The sequence below is a fragment of the Periophthalmus magnuspinnatus genome, chromosome 1, assembly GCF_009829125.3.
Source record: "Periophthalmus magnuspinnatus isolate fPerMag1 chromosome 1, fPerMag1.2.pri, whole genome shotgun sequence".
In the NCBI taxonomy this organism is placed as follows: Eukaryota; Metazoa; Chordata; class Actinopteri; order Gobiiformes; family Gobiidae; genus Periophthalmus; species Periophthalmus magnuspinnatus.
In genome coordinates, this window is record NC_047126.1 from 32038956 (window position 1) to 32054449 (window position 15494).

Here is a 15494-nt window from a genome sequence, read left to right on the forward strand (position 1 = left end):
AGTATCTCGGGGTCTTGTTCACGAGTGAGGGAAGGATGGAGCGTGAGATTGACAGGCGGATCGGTGCAGCGTCTGCAGTGATGCGGTCGCTGTATCGGTCCGTTGTGGTAAAGAAGGAGCTGAGCCGGAAGGCGAAGCTCTCGATTTACCGGTCAATCTACGTTCCTACCCTCACCTATGGTCATGAGCTTTGGGTAATGACCGAAAGGACAAGATCGCGGATACAAGCGGCTGAAATGGGCTTCCTCCGCAGAGTGGCCGGGCGCACCCTTAGGGATAGGGTGAGGAGCTCGGTCACACGGGAGGAGCTCGGAGTAGAGCCGCTGCTCCTACACGTTGAGAGGAACCAGCTGAGGTGGCTCGGGCATCTGCTCAGGATGCCTCCTGGACGCCTCCCTAGGGAGGTGTTCTGGGCATGTCCCACCGGGAGGAGGCCCCGGGGAAGACCCAGGACACGCTGGAGGGACTATGTCTCTCGGCTGGCCTGGGAACGCCTTGGGGTCCCACCGGAGGAGCTGGAGGACGTGTCCGGGGTGAGGGAAGTCTGGGAGTCCCTGCTTAGACTGCTGCCCCCGCGACCCGGCCCCGGATAAGCGGAAGAAAATGGATGGATGGATGGATGGGCAAGGAAAAGATATTAAAAGGTCCCATATTACACAGAATTGACCCCTGTGAGCTTTAAACCATGTTATAATGCTGGTACCTCCTCAAAAACAGACCTGGAGTTGTGTTTTGTTTCATTCACACATGTTTGAGTAACACTTTATTATTAGTCGGTCTACATCTCCGAAGCTCAAATTGCTCTGGTCCACCTTGTGATGTCATGAAGTGGTAGTTTTCAAGATAACAGCTTCTTTTACCTTTAGTTCAGTAGAGATGGACAATTCCAAGGCTGAAATGATCTAAATGATTCTAGTGAAGATGTACAAATAACATTCAAACATTTAAGGTTTTATTCCTTGTAGATTTACTCAAAGTAGGAAGAGTAACTAAAATGTTTATTCGAGTAAGAGAGCTTGAAAGTACAGTGTAACTACTCGGAGAAGTACATTTTTTAAGTAAATGTACGTGAGTAAATCTAATTGTACTTTTGTGCAGCTGGGGTGTTGTGTCATCACTTTATCACATTACTTTATTGTAGCAGAAATCCCAGATGTAGAGAAGCAAACTTGACTATGAGGATTTAAAACTGTGCTGATTTGAAATTTCCAAATTGGTGGTGGCATAAACAGACTCTAACAGTGCAGTTTGATGGCTTCATCATCCTTTCCCCATGTGTCAGAGCCAGGTGGCCAGACGTGCATGTGTCTGTGGTGGGCAAGTCTAAACCTGTTGAGCCAAGACACATAGAGTCAGTGTTCATCAGATCATTAAACTGGTACTATTGTGAGTTAATAAAAAATAAATAAAAAATACAATTGACATGAACTGTTGCTTTAGCGAACTTAACTGAAACTTAAGTGAGGCCTGCCTGTTACATTTCTAGACATATTTACAAATGATGTAAGATTGGCCTGGCTTAACTAATGTTTAACAGGATTTACTAAACACAAACAGCCCAATCTTGAATAATGGCAGTTTTAGGGACAAATGTGAACTTTTGCTGCCCTCTTGTGGCTAAAGTAAAATCAGTTCAATTTGAAAGACTTTCTTCCTAAATATGGAAATAAATAATAAACACATGAATATAATATCCTCGGTATAGCATCAAAAGAACTTTTTTTTTCTTTTTTAGCTTTCATCAATTGTATTGACAGGACATGTTAGTTTAAATTAAATCTACCCTGGTCTTCAAAGTGTAGGCTTATTGTAGAATAAAAGGCCAGGCCTAATGCGAATGATTACCAAATGTTTATAATTAAACACAAAAAAACTCCTAACTCCACGATGGCTGTGATTGGGTTTGTAATCTATATGTTCCCCTTTGACCACAAGGTGGCGCTGTTTGTTTAGCTAATAAGCTGCACAATGACAACATTAAAGTGAGGCTAAACCAAACTCCGCCCACAGTGACGTTTCACACGAGCTCAACAGTGACGCTCTGATTCCGGAAGTACATTTTTCATTCATTTTTCCCAGACATTGTGAAAATTTCAAATATTAAAAGTTCAAAGGTATCACAGAGGCTAACCAGTGTCGAGCTGAGTAATATCCATAACACAGTTCAAAAGCACATTTAAAGCGCAAAATTTGTTGAAATGTTTTAATAACTTTGAGATCAATAAAGTTTCGGGAAACAGATTTTAAATAAAATGATTGGTCATTTATTTTTCTCCATTTTGTTTCTTTTATTGAAAACATTGCATTGTTTATGAGTTAGCAATGGCGACTTCAACCTCTACATTGGGCTTGATGCTGATGAGTTGATCTGCTTGACGATCTCAGTTGGACTGTGCAGATCAATGAGGTGTTTGGTCTCATCTGGAAACAGTTTCAGGGTTTGGACCCAGGTTTTTCCTGGTGGTGATGTGCAAGGTCTTGGTTGGCATACGGACTGGCCTCTTTCACCTGCAGGTTCTTCTCCTTAGCTCGATGGATCAGGTCAGCACAGATCTGACGTTGCGGTTGAATGAGGTGGTATGGATGCAGTGGATGGTGACCTAAGTGTCCACAGGTACTTTACCAGAGTCTTTTCCAGACCGACTTATTCTGAGAGAAATCAAGTGAAGAGCGGTGAGCCAGAAATGAGCACCACCAACATGGGTTTGCTTCACGAAAAGGTAATTTTTACCACATAGCTGATTAACCCCTGAGTAAGCTTTCAAACTTTGAATATATATATATATATATATATATATATATATATATATATATATATATATATATATATATATATATATATATATATATATATATATATATATATATATTTATTTATTTATTTATTTATTTATTTATTTATTTATTTATTTATTTATTTTAAATAATTTATTTAATTATTATTATTATTTTTTTTTTCCCAGAACTCATTGTCACTGTTGAGGGGCGGGGGTCTGTACATATGATGTATTAGGACAGTCTTCCATGATGTCACAGAGTGCTTGAAATCGCAGTGGCCACTGAAAGCAGCACACTTAGATTTAGACATTTAAGACCAGAAAGCATAAAAGTAAGAACGTAAAAATGCAAAAAAAAAAAAAAAAAAGACAGTAGATAATGCTATTAAAATTCCATATACAGTTCAGTATCAAAAAAGTAGATTTAGTGTTTTGTTCCATTTTAGGTTTTGCAAGCTAAATTAAATGCTAAGTATGAAAAGATGCAGGCCTGTTTCAAGAAACAGGTTTAGGCCAAACTCAGACTTTGTTAACCTTGAAAAGAGGTCAACTCAGAGTATTCTGTTTCATAGGTCTTGGTGGGATGGCTCAGACTAAGAGCAGTTAAGAGCCTTTCATGACAAGTAGAAGAGCAAGGCCAGTTATGTCGCCCGGACTGGCGTTACCAGGGCTCCACTCCGGAAGCCAGGTCTGGGGTGGGTGATTGACAGTCAGCACCTTGGCCTTTCTCCACAGGGCCTGGTTGGGCCCAGCCCGAAGGAGCAACATGGGGCCGTCTTCCCGTGAACCCATTACCTGCGGGAGAGTCTGTGAGGGGCCGGGGGCCTCGAAGACCAGATCTTTGGACATGAACATTGGCTCTGGGGACAAGGAATGTCATCTTGCTGAGGTGGGAGGGAAGACTGAACTTGTGCAGGAGGTTGAGCATTACTAGATATAGTCAAACTCAGCTCCACGCACAACTTGTGCACTGAAACCCAATTCCTTGACAGGGGCTGGACTCTCCTTTTCTCTGATGTTGCCCGCAGGGAGAGGTGGCAAGTTGGTGAACAAGAGGGTCGCATCCCCTCCCTGATCTGAACCCGAATGTTGTTCTGTTATTAGACTTTTGTGCTAGCCATAGTTTGTCCATAACGGACACCACGTTCAAGCAGAAGGGTGTCCATCAGTGTACATGGCACCAGGATACTCTAGTCGATGATCGACTTTGTTGTTGTGTCATCCGAATGCGGGGGGTGGACACCAGAAGGGATGCCGTCAGGCTGAAGGAAGAGTCCTATTGAGTCTTGTTGGCTTGTGGGACTCCTGAGGCAGCTGACGAGTACCGGCAGGCCAAGAGTGCCATGGCTCGTGCAGAGGTAAAACAGAGGTAAAAGCTCAGGATTGGGAGGAGTTCGGGGAGGCCATGGAGGAGGACTATCAGTCGGCCTCAAAGAGATTTTGCCAAACTGCCTGATGCCTCAGGAGGGGGAAGCAGTGCTGTTTACAGTGTGGGTGGAGAGCTGCTGACTTCGACTGGGGATGTTGTCAGACGGTGGAAGGAATACTTTGAGGATCTCTTCAATCCCATCATCACTTTGTCTGAGGAGAAAGCAGAGACTGGGGACCCGGAGGTGGACTCATCCATCACCTTGGCAAGCTTCTCGGTGACAAGATCCGTCTCAGGATGTTGTGGGGCTGTCTTGCCTGACACGTCTCTGCAACATCGTGTGGCGGTCAGGGACAGTACTGCTGGACTGGCAGACTGGGGTGGTGGTCTCTCTGTTTAAGAAGGGACCGGAGGGTGTGTTCCAGTTACAGGGGAATCACACTCCTCAGCCTTCCTGGTAAGGTCTATTCCAGGGTACTGGAGAGGAGAATCCGATTGGAGGTTGAACCTTGGATTCAAGAAGAGCAGTGTGGTTCGGCCGTGTCCTTCGTGGTGTCCTTTGGGGGGTGCTCCGGGAGTATGGGGTGTGGGGCCCTTTGCTAAGGGCTGTCCAGTCCCTGTATGACTGGAGCGGGAGCTGTGTTGGCATTGCTGGCAGTAAGTCAGATCTGTTCCCGGTGCATGTTAGAATCCGTCAGAGCTGCCCTTTGTCATCGGTTCTGTTCATTGTTTATATGGACGGAATTTGTAGGCAGAGCCAGGGGCCGGTGGTGTTCCGGTTTGGGAACCACAGGATCTCGTCTCTCCTGTTTGCAGATGATGTTGTCCTGATGGCTTTATCGAGCTAGGACCTGCAGCAAGGTTCTCGACCGGAAAAAGGTGGCTTGCCCTCTCTGGATGGGTGGTGAGTCCTTGCCTCAAGAGTCTTGTTCACGAGTGAGGGAAGGATTTAGCATGAGATTGACAGGTGGATCGGTGCAGCGTTTGCAGTGATGTGGTCACTGTATCAGACTGTTGTGGTAAAGAAGGAGCTGAGTCGAAAGGCAAAGCTCTCCATTTACCGTTCAATATATGTTCCCACTATTGTCATGAGCTTTGGGTAATGACGGAAAAGACAAGATTGCAAATACAATGAAATGATTTTCCTCCTCAAAGTGGCTGGGCGCTCCCTTAGAGATACAGTGAAGAGCTCGGTCACACGGGAGGAGCTCAGAGGAGAGCTGCTGGGAAAATTGATGGATGGGTTAACCTAAAATCTGAGTCAGTCACCATGGTATCTCACTCTGTGAACCTAACCTGGTCCAGAGCAGATTTTACTACTTCTTCTGTGTAGTTTAAGGGCAGCTCACATCCAAGAAGTTGTTTTACTGCCATTAAACAGGTTTTATTCCTCAATCCCCAAGTTTAACCAGAGTCTGCCCCTGAAGGAGAGCTCTGATTGGACAGTCAAAATTACTACAAACTAGAAAATTATGTAGGCTTTTTGAGAAATATAATTTGAATCTTCATACAACAAAATAATAAACTGATTAAACAACGTGCTCCTCCCCATTACTTCAATATTAAACTTGACTGATCTAAACCTGTTTAGTTAGTCTGTCTCAGGGGAGATTAAACCTGAGTTAACTCTTAAACCCAGGGTTAATTGAACTTAATTTATTAAACAGGGCCCTACCCTGACCTCTGTATGAGATATTATGTGCATGGCAACATATTTAACAATTTCAAAACTTAATGTTATACAGCTGAATGTGTGACTTTTTCTGAAGGATAAATCATTCGTCATAATACTGTTGTAATCCAGTTAAATTGCATAATGTGCATAATTCTCAGCCTAGTGCTTTGTAACATGAATCACAATGATGTGTGATTAACCATAATATAGGGAGGATTACACCTATAATAAAGCCTCTAGCCATTAATGTAGGCCTATAGGCTCTAAACATAGATTCATGGCATTTATGGCATAGCTTGTTATTATTGATAATATAACTAAACCCTGGTCTAGATAGCATTTGTATTTATTTAATAAATGGACAGTGCAGTAAAAGGAAACGCAAAAAACATGTCGGTTTAGGCCTATGTAATCCATAACCCAGCTGCACCAAGGCCAGTTTTACAGTAAAATATGTAAAACATTACATAAAATTTAATAACAGTGTTACAAAATATCGTTACACAACGCGTTATGAATTCAAACTGCGGTATCACTTTCTCACAAAACCTAAGAGGTAATACCTTTTGCTCTTCTATGACATTATGTGTACAGGGTAAATTAGGTTATTTAAGATTTGAATAAAGTTTGCAGCAGCCTTTATTCTTAACAAACTCTCCAGGCTCTTCCGTAGTTATGAAACTTCCAAACGCACGTTTTGTAATCACGGCGTCGGACCAATCACAGCACGAGTCTGCTGCTCACGTGACGCACTTTTTATGTAACAAACGGGTGTCAATTGGAAAGTCCTTTCTGCTTCTGTTCTCAAGGACCACGGCAGATATAGAAATGTATAGATATAGTCTCAGAACACGTCTATAACCTTTATTTCACTTCACAAAATGTCGATTGAGTCGCACGCGGCTCCGGGGGCGTCGGACAGAAGCGCTTTCTTCATCGGGGAGGACGATGTACCACATGAGGAGAACGACCACCATGAACTCATATTACAGAAAGCAGATGCTCTAGCATCGGAGAACTGTCTCAAAGAGGCCATACACTTGTTTTCTGTGGCTATGCGGTACGGCCCGTTAAAGCCGGAGCAGCTGAGCACTTTTGTGGACTGTATCCTTCGCAATTTTAAAAGGAAAACAGAATCCTGCTCAGAGCAGTGCCTGGACACAGCTCACAAAGACGACTTATTTGATTGTCCAAATTGCCATCATTTCTTGGGAGAACCTGTGACTATAGCCTGTGGACATACCTATTGTAAAAGATGTTTACAGCGACGTCTGTTGTGTAAATGCAGGGTGTGTAATGAAGCAGTGAGAGGGGATAAAGCCAATATACTGCTGTGTGGACTAGTAGAGAAATGGTTTCCTGAGGAACATCAAATATCCAGAACTCTAGGTGAAGTAGATGCTCTTTGTAAAAGAAGACGATATGACGACGCCATTTCGCTGGCATCTGAGCTCATAGATTCAGGTTAGTACAGCATGCATAACATCACATCCCTGTTATGACAGTGTTTCCTGGTAAGCCCCGCGCAGGCGCAGTACACTCAAACACGCGCGCGCGGCCTACGTGACAGCGAACATCCACATTGTGTTCACTGTTTATTGTTCTACTGACCAATATTCTGAAATCAGTTACACTTGCTCTACTTCAGTATGGATCACTTCGGGGTTTTGAGCGGAGAGGAGGTGATGTGAGGAGAGATGGGTCAAATTCAGCTTACGAAAGTTATCAGTACGCGCATGCGCGGTGTGAACATTGCATAAGGCAGGACGTGGTCGTGACACATATGTCAGAAGAGACGCACCTTAATGCTGTAGTACTGACCTAGTGCTGCACTGATTTCCTGAGGGATTATAATAGGCCAGCTCATGTGGGTCATGTTAGTTGGGTATAGGGTATAGTGTAAATACATTCATATTATTTTGTCTTTTACATTGTTATTCATAGTTACACATATTTCACCCAGTTGGAGATGCTTCTCAGTTGTATTTAGGTCAGGTGACATAATAATCACATAACCATGTTATCAACTACGTCTGTCTCAAGCTGCTTCACCTGTTAAAGGGAAGCGATGCATCTATTTGTTCTTGTATTATAACCTCACATAAACAGCACTTTAATTCAAGACTCATTGATCATATTTATTTCATACAGTTGTGCATCTTCTGCACAGGCTCCACAGCTTCTCCTTACAAAACCTCTGACAGATTTGTGCTTTTGAGATGGGTGGTTCAAACATTTTCTAATGAGAGGGCAGTAAATCTATGACTTAAATGTGCACTATGTATGTTTTCTGGTGGAGGGGTTGTCACAGTTTAAGGTTCACTTTATTGTCCTACTAAGGATATTTGTCCTGTCTATTCTACCCGTCTTTCATGAAGCTGTATTTTATTTGTTCAAGTCTGTCTTTCTTTTATTCAAAAACAGTATTTGTATCAAAACTAGGCTACTTGGTTTGGTGGAGGTTTAGGCCATTTTCTGAAACAACCCAGACAACAGAAAAAAGAAGCTTTTGGGCCCTCCACCTACAAATGACATAGTCTTTTGTAACTGGAGATTTTTTGATGTTCACTGTATTTGTTGGCATTTTAGGCCTTTTGGTGCAAATGTAAGAAAAGTGCTTGTCACAGCTTTGTGGAGACTGACTGACAGCAGGTGTGGATTCATACGATCTGTTTGCACTACCATCTTAGAAACATATTGCTCTATAAGGGGGAATTTCCCAAAAAAATGAAATTTAAATCTATTTGATTTATAATTGCTCTTTTTTCCTCTTCAGGTCATCCAGATTCAACAGCAGTGGCACGGCTGTCTCGTGCAGAAGCATTCATGGCCATGAAACAATACCACCAGGCTTTGGAGGACACTGAACACTGCTCCAACTCCAGAGACTCTGCAGAAGTAAGCCAGGATCTTTACCATTTCTCTTTATTTTTTGTCTTCTGTATGTTATTTTTATTGGATTTTCCTATTTAAATTGAAGAATGTATTAAAAGACATCAGCAGTTAGATGATATTTAAACAGCTGGTGTATTTCTGACCTTGTTTGCTCCTTTAGGTGTTGTTCAGGAAAGCCATGGTTCTGAATGAGATGGGTCAGGTGGATGAGTCCCTTCAAGTCTTCCTGCAGTGCTTGTCTATAGACGAGGACTTCCCCAGTGCTAAGAGACAAGTAGAAAAGGTGAGAGATGATTGTTTGTATTTCTTTAAATATTTAAATGTAGGTAATTGTTCCACAAGTAACTGTAACTAGATCTTGCACACTAATTTGTTATAATCACTTTATTACATCTTATCTCAAACCACATGTTTATCAGAAAATATATTTCTGGGAAGGCCTTGTTTACTTATTGGAGTGTTACACAATCTATTTCCATGAGTTGTTTTAGTGGGTCAGGTCCCTCTGTGTAATGACATTAGTATCACTTAACAGTTAGCATGCTAAGTAACAGAGTTCACATTAGTACATTTAACAAAATTATTATTTTATCATGTGATACATAAAATGATAAAGGTTATTAATAAGTTTAGTTAACAATTAGTTTGCTCCATATGACTTTTTTATTCAACTCTGTTGTGTTCTTAAAGTGTGTTGAAGTGTGTTGTCGCTCAGTGAATGCCATGCAAATCAGGTTAAAAGCTTTGATGTCACTATTACATAACTCTGCATGTTAGAAGTTCAGCTGCACAGTCTCGACTGTTCCAGGAGTACACAGAGAATAGACAGGTCAAGGTCTGGTGTATATTTTGTATTTATCTACTGTGCATAAATTTATATTGGGTCAATCAAACATTGAAACATTTTAATTAAGCAATAATTTTTTTTTCAGATTTTGTGTGGTCTACTTTCTCCAACTGATGAGAATGTCAAGGTTGGCCTGCGAGAAACGACACAAAGCACGTCGCCTCGCCTGCGCTGTAAAACCCTGGTGTTTGACGCACAAGAGGAGCCACAGAGTCCAGTCCAAAGACAAGATTGTCAGCACCAAGGTCGTGCCGCCTCTGCCCATTCCTCTCCAGAGAGTCAGGAGGTACACAAACAGCCTCGTTTACACTCTCTTGCAAATACTTTGTGTATTAGCTTTTTGTTTGAATTATTTTAATATTTATGATTCCATAGAGGCGGTGGGAAAGCTTAGAGCGGCCTGGTCTGAGCCGGGCCCTTTCCTTACGAATGCATGGGTCTATCAGCAGTGATGAGGGCTTGAAGAGGGTCTGCTCTGCTCCACAACTGGGCGACCAGGAGAAAGGAAGCCTGTTGAAGAGGAAGTTGTCGGTGTCAGAGACAGAGCATAGTGTTTTGGCTAATGGAAACAACAAACATAAAAAACAAGGTTTGTATCTTTGACGCAATTGTTTCAATTTGATTTCAGTTTTTTCATGCTTTGGAAAACTCACTGTTTGTGTGTGTCTAGGTGTCACAAGCAACAACCATCGTGCCAGAAAAACTAGAATGTATCGAATTTTTCCCGAGGGTGGACTTGATCCCAATGATGTTGAGTGCTCTCTTTGCATGAGGTAAATACTGCTTGAAACGACAAAACACTAGTCTTTAGTGGGAAATAATAATAACAATAATAACAACATTTTCACCATTTGTCTTTCCCAGATTATTCTATGAGCCTGTTACTACACCCTGTGGACACACATTTTGTAAAAGCTGTCTGGAACGCTGCTTGGACCATATGCCTCAATGCCCCCTTTGCAAAGAGAGTTTGAAAGAGGTGCGATTTACTTACAACTGTAGTTATCAGAATCTGTGTCTAAAGTAGGGCTGGGTAATATGTTAATAAAATATACAATCATTGACCATTTGAAAGTATTGGACCACAGTTTGATTAAACTTTGTGCTTAAACACAGTGCTAGTTTAAAACATCTTGATTTCTAGCTCATCGAGTCCTCTTCTGGTCTTTTTCAGTATCTAGCATCTAGAAATTACATCGTGACTGCACTCTTGGACACTTTGATTAAACAGTATTTAGGGGATGAATATGAAGAGAGATCTAAAGTGCATCAAGAAGAAACTAGAGAACTTTCAGAGTGAGTTTTTCCTTCTTGTTTTTAATTTTAATAGAATATTTTTCTAAAAGGTTAACTTTTTTTTTCTTGTTTTTTCGTGCAGTTTGACAAAGAATGTGCCTATATTTGTATGTACCATGGCTTACCCCACCGTGCCTTGCCCTCTACATGTCTTTGAGCCTCGCTACCGCCTCATGATTCGCCGCTGCATGGACACTGGCACGCGGCAGTTTGGGATGTGTATCAGTGATCCAGAAAAAGGGTACGCAAAAAGTCATCATAACATTACCTCCCTTGGAACAGCAAAATTCCTTTAAAAAAATCTAACTAAATCTGTTGTTTGTGTGTATAGGTTTGTGGATTATGGTTGCATGCTTATTGTCAGAAGTGTCCATTTTCTTCCCGATGGACGTTCGGTGGTGGATACGATAGGTGGAAAACGCTTTCATGTATTGTCGCGTGGAATGAAGGATGGCTACAGTACTGCCAACATTGAGCACTTAGAAGATACAAAGGTAACATTAACTTTGTTTATGAGTTTTAACCTTTTCTGCTATGACTTTTGGCCGTAAATAAAAAGCCACCTCCTCTCTCTGGCATTTAATCCTCACTAAACAGGATATATTGGTGTTTTATTGTTTATGTGTTGTATGTACTTTGGACAGCTTAAGTTGTACTTTATATGTGCTACATAACTGATCTGTGATTCCGTCAGGTGGAGGACAGTGGAGACCTCCTGAGACTACAAGAACTACACGATGCAGTATATGAGCAGGCCTGTGTATGGTTTCAAAATCTCAAAAATCGCTTCCGTAACCAGATCCTACAACATTTTGGGGCAATGCCAGAACAAGAAGCAAACATTCAGGTAAATGTCACTCAAATAGGAATGATTAAGAGAAAAACAAGTCTTTTCATGCCCAGTTAGCAATGTTTCATTTTAAATTCAGAGGTCTGCATCTCTGAGAAGTGTGGTAGAAATGTTAGTGTTGTGTGTTATTTTACCATTTTCCAAGAAGTGTTAACAGGACAAGACAACCTTTAGTCAACAGGAAGGCTATAGGTACCCTTGTGTTTATTTACAGTTTGTATGTCTGCTAGTTGACCTCTATTGTTTTATCGTCCTTACCTGTACTCAAATGCTAATGTAAAGGTGTTACCTCCAAAGGCCAAATAGCCAGCCAGACTGACCTAAATGTAAATTATACTTGGGGAAGGGCTTGGACCTCAGGCAGTATTTAAGCCTGATATGTGTTCTCACCCCATTGCTCTGGGCCCACTGCACCAGAAACTCTGTCTGTCAGGTGTGTTTACCGGTGCAAATGTAATAAACCAACATAGACAGTGTTTTTATTTATCTTTATTTATACAGACAGAGCCCAATGAGAGCACTTAGACTCTTTTTCATGTGTGCTCTGTTCAAGTACTAAAAATACAAACACAAACCAAACAAATAAGTATACAAGTCCATTTAAAATATTAAAAACAGGTGCAAGTGTGAGTCTAAATGTTTGATGACACAAATGCAATTCAACAATCTGGTAGCAAAGTTTCCAATTTTGTTTGTCCTTGAAATATATTCAATTTTTTGTGACGCAAAACAGCCAATTGAGATAAAGTTACACAGAAATTAAATTCTCTTACCAAGGCTTCTGTCATGGAAATTAAGTGTTATTCTTAGAAAAACTGCAGCAGGCTGAAGTTAGTTTACAATATAGGCTAAAGAGCTTTGTAGTTAATCCTCCTGGGTGTGTTGCATCACTGTGGTTATAAGCAGTAACCGACACCCACACACACACAAACACCCACACACTAATTAAGTGTCGCACATTTGTTTCATGAATTACTCTTGTTGTGATAGTAAGATATTGTAAGAATGCTTAGTCTCCCACTCTATCATAGAAACAAGCAAGCATTACCTAAATACATTACCTTATAAGGGAATTTATGTTTTGCTCTGTTCTGTTTTTTTAAATCCTTTATCCATATGCACTTCGCTTCTTGATTCTTTATATTAGCCATTGTATTAGTACACAATGTAGACGTTTATATTCAGTGTGATTTATTACAATACATTTTTGTGCAAACAGAGCACAAGGCCATATGCATTTCTTTGTGCTGAGAGATATGAATAGTTTGTAAAGTAAAGTAAATAACCCTCTTCTAAATATTAAACTAGTGTATTTTGTTTTAGGCAACTACAAACGGTCCAGCCTGGTGTTGGTGGCTTCTTGCCGTTCTTCCCATTGACCCACCGTACCAGCTGTCAGTCCTGTCCTTGACCAGCCTCCGAGACCGCCTAGTGAAGATCCAACACATCCTGACATATTTACAAAGTATCCAGAACAACTAAAGTTTCCCAGAACATTGTTTAAGGTCAAACATTGGTTTATTTCTTTCTACCAGTAAAATGTCATTGGAACTTTTGTTTGTTTCTGAACCTTCCTGAGATGAGAATAAATATAGATGGGATTAAATTGTGATCATTGTTATATTATGGATAAGGCTGAACACCTCAGGGATTCTTCCATTGATTTAATTGTGTAATAACATCTGCCCTCCAGCCTTGCCCCGTGAACAGATAGCACGGTTCATTTAAAGTAAAGCGGATCAAATACATAAAAGGCTTCCTTTAAGCAGTGTTACACCATGAGTTAGGACACATGAGCTCAAACTAAGGCTGGCAGCCAATAGAGGATGATTTTAAAATCTGTGTGGAAGAAAGTAGACCCTAATGCTGGAACAGAAACTTATGTGTTGACACTTACCTGTAAAACCTTATGTGATTGTTCATTTTCATCATTGCCCAAAACATCTGTTGAATCTTCTTCCTACCAGAATAGATTGCCTCCATTTTTGTTTTGCTTGGCTTCACTTATGGTTCACAGACATCTTCATACTTAAACGATAATATAACACAGAGATAAATAGTCAAATAACAAAACTGAAATCTTCCAAGAAAGTTAGCTGACATTTTGTTCTTGTTTTGCTGTGAAAACGTTTCGAGTTAGATATTCTCATCACACTACGAGAATGTACAATTTAATAATAAATTAATCTAAATTATTTCAGTAATAATTGTACATTCTCAATTATGCTGCAGGAGAATTCTAATGGGTATTTGCAATATTGAGACAGATCGTGTATGTGGGGATGGGTTTGCAGTGTTCTCCATTCAAAGCTGCTTTATTGCTGCACGGAGCTTTAGTCAAGGGACGGTGTTTGCCTTACATCATTGTGAATTTAAAACTGCTTGGTTACCATTCCTTTTTGCTATAGTTTGAATGCCATTGTATCGTATCTCAATTTGAATCTTGTTTATAATGTAAAAACAAGTCAAACGCTATCAATGTAAATCATTTGTACCATTTTTTTGTTTTTGTTTTAAGTTAACAATTATCAAAATAAATGCACATTTTCAACTTAACTATGTTTTTATTTGAGTTTTATTTAGTACTCTGAGGATGCAGCAGCTGGTAAATGTATGTCAGCCATGTGTGTTGAGTATCAGCCACTAGAGGGCAAAGTTACAGCATCATTTCCTTACAGAGGCGTTTTATAACCAACATGCATTTATTAAACTCACATTCATCTTCAAAAATGTAAAATCCAAACACTCTCATTTATTAATACAGTTTTTGAGAGTTAAGATGGTGGTCCACTCTGCCTCTTCCTGCCTCTCTCTCTGTGTTCGAAATCACCGCGCAGAGAGCATCATAACAAACTCTGGAGGCACACACAGACACAGCAGCACGATTCAATGATAAGCACAAATGACAGGGTAATATCATAAGACCACAGCGCAGGATGCAGACACAATATTATCTGCCCAGCCCTTGACTTAATAGGAGGAGAATGGCTCATTGTTAACTAAGTTTTCAGCCTGTCCACATGAATAAAATGGTAATAAACTTCACTCAAAGTTACGGTTGTCAGAAGAAGCATTAAAACCTGTTACATAACATTTGTTTTCATTAAGCTAGGGTTACTTGTCAATCAACCCTATTGATCTGACAATGAAAACCACTTTTGTTTTAATGCATGTGGCTGGAGGCTCTGACTATTGAATTCAAGCAGCCAATCAAAACTTTTCTTTTCTGTTGCGTTGGTTAAGGCCTGGGAGCTGAAAGCCCTTTGATTGTAGGTGGGAAGCTATTGATTGGTGTTAAAGTGTAAGTCCTGATTAACACAGAACCATTATTCCCCAGGTCCACATTAACCCTTTTCACCAGGAGGAGTTCAACAGGGGAGCTCCCGTTGGTAATGTGTCTGTGACTGGAGCCCTCTCTGCTGGCGGTGCCTTGTATACTCAGCCCATGAGACTAAACTGGACAGATATACTGCCCCAGAGGCTAATTGATGATAATGAGGTGCACCGGCTGCTTATTGATCCATGCCAACACTGACACGCCTTTTCATATGTTCTCAATAATTATAATTGATCAGACAGCTCTGAGAGGACAAACAGAATGTCAACTATATCAGCAGGTTTTGTGAATCAGTAAAATATGTGTTGTTATTGCGGATGTCTTTCTATTGTCTATCCCATAATGCCATTTGAGCAGGGATGTCCTTGGAGCTGTCCACTGGAGTGGTGCTGGTGTGTGGCATGTGACAGGTGTCCAGGCGTCTATTGATTTGCGTAATGCACTGCTG

The 15494-nt window shown here is 40.9% G+C and overlaps 1 protein-coding gene across 1 annotated transcript; it reads left to right on the forward strand.

The window, feature by feature from the left end:
* Positions 1 to 6572: 6572 nt before the first annotated feature.
* On the forward strand, positions 6573 to 14263 carry lonrf1l (LON peptidase N-terminal domain and ring finger 1, like). Its single transcript, XM_033968264.2, has 12 exons — positions 6573 to 7285; positions 8598 to 8719; positions 8877 to 8999; positions 9649 to 9849; positions 9939 to 10152; positions 10234 to 10336; positions 10428 to 10542; positions 10738 to 10859; positions 10942 to 11100; positions 11191 to 11353; positions 11554 to 11706; positions 13033 to 14263. The coding sequence occupies exons 1-12, from the start codon at positions 6703 to 6705 to the stop codon at positions 13189 to 13191; spliced, it is 2217 nt and encodes a 738-aa protein (XP_033824155.1). The 5' UTR covers positions 6573 to 6702; the 3' UTR covers positions 13192 to 14263.
* Positions 14264 to 15494: the final 1231 nt, after the last annotated feature.

Bases quoted from the DNA above. Each gene is read 5' to 3' on its own strand.
- lonrf1l (XM_033968264.2), top strand. From the start codon at position 6,703: ATGTCGATTGAGTCGCACGCGGCTCCGGGGGCGTCGGACAGAAGCGCT. The intron at 10,337-10,427 runs GTAAATACTGCT...TGTCTTTCCCAG, and splicing joins GAGTGCTCTCTTTGCATGAG to ATTATTCTATGAGCCTGTTA. The intron at 11,707-13,032 runs GTAAATGTCACT...ATTTTGTTTTAG, and splicing joins AACAAGAAGCAAACATTCAG to GCAACTACAAACGGTCCAGC.